This window comes from Leucoraja erinacea, chromosome 19, assembly GCF_028641065.1.
Source record: "Leucoraja erinacea ecotype New England chromosome 19, Leri_hhj_1, whole genome shotgun sequence".
Taxonomy (NCBI): Eukaryota; Metazoa; Chordata; class Chondrichthyes; order Rajiformes; family Rajidae; genus Leucoraja; species Leucoraja erinaceus.
The window spans coordinates 3,524,015-3,534,318 of NC_073395.1; the positions used below are offsets into that span (position 1 = coordinate 3,524,015).

The 10,304-nt window shown below is 47.5% G+C and overlaps 1 protein-coding gene across 1 annotated transcript; it reads left to right on the forward strand.

Moving 5' to 3' along the window:
- The first annotated feature begins 253 nt into the window (after positions 1–253).
- Positions 254–9,287, forward strand: LOC129706110 (nuclear receptor-interacting protein 2-like). The gene is made up of 5 exons (XM_055650097.1): positions 254–638; positions 1,704–1,786; positions 4,431–4,561; positions 7,167–7,219; positions 8,448–9,287. The coding sequence occupies exons 1-5, from the start codon at positions 507–509 to the stop codon at positions 8,562–8,564; spliced, it is 516 nt and encodes a 171-aa protein (XP_055506072.1). The 5' UTR covers positions 254–506; the 3' UTR covers positions 8,565–9,287.
- The last annotated feature ends 1,017 nt before the right edge of the window (positions 9,288–10,304 follow it).

Consider the following 10,304-nt stretch of genomic DNA (forward strand, 5'->3'; position numbering starts at 1 on the left):
TAAATTCTAGTGAGTACAAGCCGAGTCTATCCAGTCTTTCTTCATAAGAAAGTCCTGACATCCCAGGAATCAGTCTGGTGAACCTTCTCTGTACTCCCTCTATGGCAAGAATGTCTTTCCTCAGATTTGGAGACCAAAACTGTACGCAATACTCCAGGTGTGGTCTCACCAAGACCCTGTACAACTGCAGTAGAACCTCCCTGCTGCTCCTATACTCAAATCCTTTTGCTATGAATGCTAACATACCATTCGCTTTCTTCACTGCCTGCTGCACCTGCATGCCGGGTATGTAATGTTTCGTGTCTGGGGAAGGGTCCCGACAGAAACATCACCTACCCACGTTCTCCATCGATAGTGCCTGGCCCGCTGGGTTACTCCAGCACTTTGTGTCTTTGTTTGATAAGCCGGCACCTGCAGTTCCTTGTCTGTGTGTTTAACACCCGTGTTATTTTGTCACTTTCTCATCGTTACCGCAGCAACCGCACAACATTGTTCAACGGCGGCTAATGGAGAGCAACATGACAAAGCTACATGGATGTCCAGGAGACCCTGGGACCATCACTCCTTCGCCACTGGCTGAACAGAGGCAACCCAGCCCGAAGCAAGACGCTGGAACGTTGCTCACTGTCCTCTGCAAGGTACGTCTTGTTTGAGCTACAACCTGATGAAGCCATCTTCTTCATCTTATACACGATTACCGCAAGAGGTTAAAAAAAAGCCCCTGAAAGAAGAGCTGGGCAAGTCGGGCCGAAAGCCCCACACTGAAAGAAGAGCGTGGGACAAGTTGGCCGGTATGGGCAAGTCGGGCCGAAGGGCCTGTTTCCACACTGTATCACTCTGTGACTAGTGTAGCTGAGACATGTTGGCCAGTATGGGCAAGTTGGGCTGAAGGGCCTGTTTCCACACTGTATCACTCTATGACTTTGGCCCTACACATCCATGCCGAGCCATGATGCCCCATCTAAACATAGAGTCCTAGTCATGAGAATACATAAGGTGCTGGAGGAAAGGGGGTATCAGAGTCGGATGAAGTTCTTCATTTATTGAAGACTGCACATCTGGGATGGGGAGGGAGATGATTCAAGATTTGTATTCAAGATCAAATCTGATTTTTAAACAAACTTACTCCAAGTGCATGGGTCAGGCATGATCTCTGGAGACCATGGATAGGCGACGTTTTGGGTTTGGACCCTTCTTGAGACTGGTTCACCCATAGTCATGCATGGTCTAGTGAAAGAAGCCATTGAACAGTGATATAAGCCTGTGTAACACTTTTTCTCACAGAGAGTGGCGAGTCTGTGGAATTCTCCGCCTCAGAGGGCGGTGGAGGCAGGTTCTCTGGATGCTTTCAAGAGAGAGCTAGATAGGGCTCTTAAAAATAGCGGAGTCAGGGGATATGGGGAGAAGGCAGGAACGGGGTACTGATTGGGGATGATCAGCCATGATCACAGTGAATGGCGGTGCTGGCTCAAAGTGCCAATGGTCTACTCCTGCACCAATTGTCTATTGTATTATTTGAATTAAGTATATTTTCTGGGCGGGAGGGGATGGGGGGGTGGGGGGGCTGAGATTTTAATTAAAAGTGTAAATAATCATACATAACACTGGGCATTGGAGCTTGAGTTCCAAAAGTGCCAATGGGCTGATGAGAACACACTCCCGCTGCCCGACCCGTCCTCACCTCCGGCCCTTTATTTCCACAGTGCCGTGACCAAACGATCAAAGTCACCATCAACACCGGCTGTCAACAGAACACGATCTCCGCCAGCTGCCTAAACAGGATATGGTGAGCAAACATTCAACTCATTCACCACCAGAAGATTAAACAGAGGCTCAGTTAAAATAAGAAGTTGGGGCAAAAATATCCAGAGTATCTTCAGCCTGTTGGGTCGATGTTGTTTAAATTATGAGGGTGCTGTTCAATAAATGGTGATTGGAGACTTCACTGTCACTGGCCTTACGTGGTTGTGTATAAGAAGGAACTGCAGATCGAAGGTAGATAAAAATGCTGGAGAAACTCAGCGGGTGAGGCAGCATCTATGGAGGGAAGGAAATAGGTGACGTTTCGGGTCGAGACCCTTCTTCTTTACATGCTTGTTTATCTAACTAATTAATCTAATTATCTCTAATACTAATCCATCCACAAGACGTGGATTCTGGAAGTGTTTAAGAAGGAACTGCAGATGCTGGAAAATTGAAGGTAGACAAAAGTGCTGGAGAAAATCAGCGGGTTCAGCAGCATCTATGGAGCGAAGGAAATGGCCAACGTTTCGGGCTGAAACCCTTCTTCAGACGTTCAGGATTTTGGCCCAGCCTGTGTTCGGGCTGCATCGCAACTTGGTTTGGCAACAGCTGTGCCCAGACCGTCTCACAGACCAGACTCCCCACCATTGACTCCATCTGCACTTCACGCTGCCTGGGAAAAGCAGCAGACGTAATCAAAGACTTGTCCCTGTCCCACCCCGGCCATTCCTTCTTCTCCCCGCTCCCGTCCGGCAGAAGGTACAGAAGCTTGAAAGCGCGCACCACCAGACTCAGGAACAGCTTCTTCCCCTCTGTTATCAGGCTTCTGAACGGCCCTTCCATAAGCTAGGGTGCTGTCCGATTCACCTCTACCCCATTGCGGACATTGGACTTTGTCTGTGGAACTGATGCGCTACAATGCTGAGAACTAGATTCTGCACTCTGTATCTCCCCCTTTGCTCCACCTATTGTACTTGGGGTGGGAGATTGCAACCTTCACATGGTCCACCCTAGTTTCGACGAATACATTCAACCCAGCATGCACAATCTAATAAGATGAAATAGAACAAGTTGTCCTAAAACTTTAGGCTGTGCACGCCATACGCAAGAAGAAGAAGTTCTGCTGTACTTGAGTTTGACTTGATTGTATTTATGTTCGGTATTGTTACTTGTGGGCGGAGCACCAAGGCAAATTCCTTGTATGTGAGTACTTGGCCAATAAACTTACTTACCTACTTATTATTATCTGATCAGATTGGACAGCATGCAAGACAAAAGCTTTTCACTGTACCTCGGTACATGTAACAATAAGAAACCTAAACGTATCACCAAGGCTCATTTCCAGATAAGACCTTATAAGTGACACCGTCTGTCCTCAGTTAAAGGCAACAGATCCTATTTCACTTTGTCAAAGATCAAGAGAATTATCTCCTGCGAGCTGTCAATAATTCTCCTTCATCCCACATCGCATGTACAGATTATTCTGGCGCTGGTTAGTTTGGTTTAGTTTAGAGATACAGCACGGAAACAGGCCCTTCGGCCCACCGAGTCCGCGCCGACCAGCGATCCCCGCACACTAACACCACCCTACACACACGAGTGACAATTGACACACACACCAAAACAATTAACCTACAAACCTGCACGTGTTTGGAGTGTGGGAGGAAACCGAAGATCTCGGTGAAAACCCACGCAGGTCAAGGGGAGAACGTGCAAACTCCGTACAGACGGCACCCGTGGTCGGGATCGAGCCCGGGGACTCCGGCGCTGTGAGGCGGCGACTCTACCGCTGCGCCACCGTGCTAGCCCAGTTTGTAGACCGCTTCACTGTGTGTAAATGTTGTGCATTCCTACATTACGATGGTGGGACTGTCATATGAGGAAAAATTGAAAAGACTAGGCTTGTATTTACTGAAGTTTAGAAGGATGTTCACACAGAGAGTGGTGAATCTCTGGAATTCTCTCCCGCAGAAGGTAGTTGAGGCCACAGTTCATTGACTATATTTAAGAGGGAGTTAGATGTGGCCCTCGTGGCTAAGGGGATCAGAGGGTATGGAGAGAAGGCAGGTACGGGATACTGAGTTGGATGATCAGCCATGATCATATTGAATGGCGGTGCAGGCTTGAAGGGCCGAATGGCCTACTCCTGCACCTATTTTCTATGTTTCTATGAGGAGAAGGGGGATCTTATAGAAACATATAAAATTATAAAAGGACTGGACAAGCTAGATGCAGGAAAAATGTTCCCAATGTTGGGCGAGTCCAGAACCAGGGGCCACACACAGTCTTACAATAAAGGGGAGGTCATTTAAGACTGAGGTGAGAAAAAACTTTTTCACCCAGAGAGTTGTGAACTTGTGGAATTCCCTGCCACAGAGGGCAGTGGAGGCCAAATCATTGGGTGAATTTAAGAGAGAGTTAGATAGAGCTCTAGGGGGCTAGTGGAGTCAAGGGATATGGGGAGAAGGCAGGCACGGGTTATTGATAGGGGACGATCAGCCGTGATCACAATGAATGGCGGTGCTGGCCCGAAGGGCCGAATGGCCTCCTCCTGCACCTATTTTCTATGTTTCTAAGTGAGTCTTCGAGGATGTCCCCATCAGGTGTGAGCCGCAGTGAGCGGTTTTGTGGGTGTGGGTGTGAAGGTGTGTACAAATGTAAGATTTATTTTACACTATTTTCTCTAGTTTAGAGGAATCGCCCGCAGCTGAGGGTGAAGTCGCCATATCCACCCAGAGCCCCAAAACAACGCAGCACGTGGAGAAGTTGGAGATCACACTGGGCAATGAGAACATAGAGTGCACAGCTCTGGTCGTAGGTAAGAATGCCGCGATGCTTTTAGTCGTGAATTGCAGAAGGTTCTTTATAGAGTGGCCTATCAAAGTCCCAGCAGACAACGGTTCCTAAAGGCCAAGATAAGACTTTTACACTTTGAAGTTCTGGAGAAACTCAGCGGGTGCAGCAGCATCTATGGAGCGAAGGAAATAGGCAACGTTTCGGGACGAAACCCGGAAGGGTTTCGGCCCGAAACGTTGCCTATTTCCTTCAGGATTTCGGGCCTAAAACATTGCCTATTTCCTTCAGGGTTTCAGCCCGAAACGTTGCCTATTTCCTTCAGGATTTCGGGCCTAAAACATTGCCTATTTCCTTCAGGGTTTCAGCCCGAAACGTTGCCTATTTCCTTCGCTCCGTAGATGCTGCTGCACCCGCTGAGTTTCTCCAGCATTTTTGTCCACCTCTGATCCTTCATCTCTTGTTAATGGAAACTATTTAATGTAAAGGACCCCTCAGTCTGAAGAAGGGTCTCGACCCGAAACGTCACCCATTCCTTCTCTCCAGAGACGCTGCCCGTCCCGCTGAGTTACTCCAGCTTTTTTGTGTCTATCTCCGGTCTAAACCAGTATAGAAACATAGAAATTAGGTGCAGGAGTAGGCCATTCGGCCCTTCGAGCCTGCACCGCCATTCAATGTGATCACGGCTGATCATCCAACTCAGTATCCCTGTACCTGCCTTCTCTCCATACCCCCTGATCCCTTTAGCCACAAGGGCCACATCTAACTCCCTCTTAAATATAGCCAATGAACTGTGTGGCCTCAACTACCCTCTGTGGCAGAGAGTTCCAGAGATTCACCACTCTATGTGTGAAAAAAGTTCTTCTCATCTCGGTTTTAAAGGATTTCCCCCTTATCCTTAATCTGTGACCCCTTGTCCTGGACTTCCCCAACATCGGGAGCAATCATCCTGCATCTAGCCTGTCCAACCCCTTAAGAATTGTGTAAGTTTCTATAAGATCCCCTCTCAATCTCCTAAATTCTAGAGAGTATAGAAACATAGAAATTAGGTGCAGGAGTAGGCCATTTGGCCCTTCGAGCCTGCACCGCCATTCAATATGATCATGGCTGATATAAACCGAGTCTATCCAGTCTTTCTTCATAAGACAGTCCCGACATCCCAGGAATCAGTCTGATGAACCTCCTCTGTACTCCCTCTATGGCAATAATGTCCTTCCTCAGATTTGGAGACCAAAACTGTACGCAATACTCCAGGTGTGGTCTCACCAAGACCCTGTACAACTGCAGTAGAACCTCCCTGCTCCTATACTCAAATCCTTTTGCTATGAAAGCTAACATACCATTCGCTTTCTTCACTGCCTGCTGCACCTGCATGCCTAGAATGTCTTTCCTCAGATTTGGAGACCAAAACTGTACGCAATCTGCATCTGCAGTTCCTTCCTGCGCTGTTCCTGCGTTCTACGTTGTAAATATTGTTACTTAGCTGCAGTTGGGAGAAAGAGCTATTGAGCGCCAGTGAGCGAAGGCATCGCAGAATACCAACTGGAGACTGGGTCGAGCAGGGGGGTTTATCACCGGTATTCTGCGATGATGTGAGAAGAGTCTTTGTTCCTTCCAGCATGTGACTGGGTTCTCCACTCTCTCCGCCACGACTGTTACAAGCTCCTCACACAGAGCGTTGGAACAAGAAGAGCTGTCACCGCACTGAAGCCGGCAGTGGGAATAGTAACAGACTGTGTGGATTGAGAAGGAAGCCAATACTGTTCACAGGGAGATTTCGAAATCAATTGTGTCTTGTGAATGGAAATTTAAAAATCCATCCAGTTCAAAATATCACGGTATGCTTGTGAAGGGTATGCCTGGTGCCTATTTCCTTCGCTCCGTAGATGCTGCTGCACCTGCTGAGTTTCTCCAGCATTTTTGTCTACCTTCGATTTTCCAGCATCTGTAGTTCCTTCTTAAATACATGTGGCAATGAAACATAGAAACATTAGGTGCAGGAGTAGAGGCCATTCGGCCCTTCGAGCCTGCACCGCCACTAAATATGATCACGGCTGATCATCCAACTCAGTATCCTGTACCTGCCTTCTCTCCATACCCCCTGATCCCTTTAGCCACAAGGGCCACATCTAACTCCCTCTTAAATATAGGCAATGAACTGGCCTCAACTACCTTCTGTGGCAGAGAGTTCCAGAGATTCATTGAATGTGTCATTGCCACAGAGCTGTGACAAGCCCACCCTTCACGGTTCAAGAGACAAGTCTGCAGCTACACAAAAGTTCCAGGTTGAGACACTTCGGGCCGAAACGTCACCCATTCCTTCTCTCCAGAGACGCTGCCTGTCCCGCTGAGTTACTCCAGCTTTTTGTGTCTATCTTCGGAGTAAACCAGCATGCTGCAGTACCTTCTTACACATAAAACCAATGAAATACGGACTGCCCCTTTTGCCTCCATAGATGCTGCCTGACCTCCTGAGTTCCTCCAGCAGTTTTGGGTTTTTTTTTGCTCCAGATTCCTACATTGGCATTCTCATTTGTAACAAGACAAAAAATATCGTGGGGAAGTTGGTGAAATAAATGTTCCATCGTGATGTTGCAACGTGTGTCAAAGTTGTCCCTTTTGTTCCACAGATAACGAGATGTGCGAGTTATCCATTGGTCTACAGACACTACTGTCTCTCAAAGTAAGTCCTTCTGATCAAGTATGACTTGCCTCCTCTATTATAAATTAAACTTTACTGTCAGAGTGTGGTGTGGGAAGGAAAAAAAACACTTGCCCCGCACCGATCTGTTAAAGTTTGTTCCTCTCACCTTCAAGGTCTATGTCTTCTAATCTGAAAATAAGGTTCTGACTGTCTACCTTATCTAGGTCTCTCATCTAGATGTTACTAAAACTCTCATCTTGTTTGTTTGTTTGTTTGTTTGTTCGTTTGTTTGTTTGTTTGTTCCTGAAACTCGGCAAAAATGGTACACGATAGCGCACCAATTTTAGGCCCACCTTACTCACCCTTGTCCTGCGATGTGAACTCGCATGTTCCCTTCAGATTGATGTTACATTTTACAAGTTGTTGACTTTTGAAACTTTAATAAACCTGGCAGTCGCGCTCCCACTTGCCGGCGCCTGCGCCTGCGCAGTTGGGGGAGGATTGCGGTGACTCGCGTTGCAACAGGGATCTCTGGCGCCACAACGGGAACCCGTCAATTTTCCAGCATCTGCAGTTCCTTCTTAAACACTCAGTATCCTGTACCTGCCTTCTCTCCATACCCCCTGATCCCTTTAGCCACATCTAACTCCCTCTTAAATATAGACAATGAACTGGCCTCAACTACTTTCTGTGACAGAGAATTCCACAGATTCACCACTCTCTGTGTGAATTTTTTTTTTTCTCAGTTTTCACACAGAGAGTGGTGAATCTGTGGAATTCTCTGGAAAATTGAAGGTACACTAAAAAAGCTGGAGAAACTCAGCGGGTGCAGCAGCATCTATGGAGCGAAGGAAATAGGCAACGTTTCGGCCCGAAACCCTTCCGGGTTTCGGCCCGAAACGTTGCCTATTTCCTTCAGGGTTTCGGCCCGAAACGTTGCCTATTTCCTTCGCTCCATAGATGCTGCTGCACCCGCTGAGTTTCTCCAGCTTTTTTGCGTACCTACAGGATACTGAGTTGGAACTCTCTGCCGCAGAGGGTAGTTGAGGCCAGTTCATTGGCTATATTTAAGAGGGAGTGAGATGTGGCCCTTGTGGCTAAGGGGATCAGGGGGTATGGAGAGAAGGCAGGTACGGGATACCGAGTTGGATGATCAGCCATGATCATATTGAATGGCGGTGCAGGCTCGAAGGGCCGAATGGCCTACTCCTGCACCTAATTTCTATGTTTCTATGTTTCTGTAACCTGGTTATTTTGTAACCCGCAGTGTGTGATAGACCTGGAGAGGCAGGTACTGTCATTGGGCAACTCGGAAACACAGCTACAGTTCGTCACCGACCCAGAGGAAGAGGCGCAGGTCAATGAAGAACAGGAAGATGGATGAGGACAGGCTCGAGCGTTTGGTTCGGATAACAAAATTAACGCCATGAAGTTAAGGCTCTCTCCCTCTCTCTCTCTCTATCTTCCTCTCTCGCTGAGTCTTTGTGCCTGTGCCTGCTGTGTCATCCGCCTAACATTGCTGCAGAGATTCGACAGGGATCAGAGGAAGACAGCGACTATATTCTCCCAAATCACTGCTGCTGCATTCTAACCTTGCATCAACGTTGGAACAAAAGACCTGTTCATCCCCATCAGTTCCCCCCTGGGGGCCCCGCGCTCTGCTGCCAGAACACATTCGCTTTTTATAGAATAATTCCTGCGTTGAATAACTGAAATTAACTTCCAGCAGTGGGGGTGCAAGAAAGATAACTTCCTCTAGAGGCTGTTTTTGGCATCAAGACCTACTCTACATGGATATCTTTGACGTGATGGTGTTTCAACGTGGAGTTCCTGGTGGAGGCCGGGGAAACGGAGAGTGGAAAATGTTATGGGGGCCTCCTACTGCTCTGTAGCCATTTGATGCCATTGTTAACTGATCAGCCTATACTGGAGGTGTGTGATTAGGTATTACGCTACATCATGTATTAACAAGGGCCTGGCAGTATTCGAGGGGGCATCGCAAAAGATTCCTCCAATAATCCTCTGAATCTGAGCACACTGAATTTTTACCTATGCTGATTTCGGTACACTGCCTTGTGTTTAAGAAGGAACTGCAGATGCTGGAAAATCGAAGGTAGACAAAAAACGCTGGAGGAACTCAGCGGGTGCAGCAGCATCTATGGAGCGAAGGAAATAGGCAACTTTTCAGGCCGAATCCCTGAAGGAAATAGGCAACGTTTCGGGCCGAAACCCGGAAGGGTTTCGGCCCGAAACGTTGCCTATTTCCTTCGCTCCATAGATGCTGCTGCACCCGCTGAGTTTCTCCAGCACTTTTGTCCATCTTCAATGTTTCAGGCCCGAAAACCCTGAAGGAAATATGAAACGTTGCCTATTTCCTTCGCTCCATAGATGCTGCTGCACCCGCTGAGTTTCTCCAGCACTTTTGTCCATCTTCAATGTTTCAGGCCGAAAACCCTGAAGGAAATATGAAACGTTGCCTATTTCCTTCGCTGCATAGATGCTGCTGCACCCGCTCAGTTTCTCCAGCACCTTTTGTCTACCTTCGGTATACTGCCTGTTTTGTACACATTCCTGCATGTCAATGTAAAGCCAAGCTTAAAACTGCAGGATAATATTTTCTGAGGGAGACACTTAAGGGCCTGTCCCACTTCCACAACCTAATTCAAGACCTTTTTTTTTATACTCGTAGACATAGAAAACATAGAAACATAGAAATTAGGTGCAGGAGTAGGCCATTCGGCTCTTCGAACCTGCACCGCCATTCAATATGATCATGGCTGATCATCCAACCCAGTATCCCGTACCTGCCTTCTCTCCATACCCTCTGATCCCTTTAGCCACAAGGGCCACATCTAACTCCTTCTTAAATATAGCCAATGAACTGGCCTCGACTACCCTCTGTGGCAGAGAGTTCCAGAGATTCACCACTCTCTGTGTGAAAAAAGTTCTTCTCATTTCAGTTTTAAAGGATTTCCCCCTTATCCTTAAGCTGCGACCCCTTGTCCTGGACTTCCCCAACATCGGGAGCAATCTTCCTGCATCTAGCCTGTCCAACCCCTTAAGAATTTTGTAAGTTTCTATAAGATCCCCTCTCAATCTCCTAAATTCTAGAGAGTATAAACCA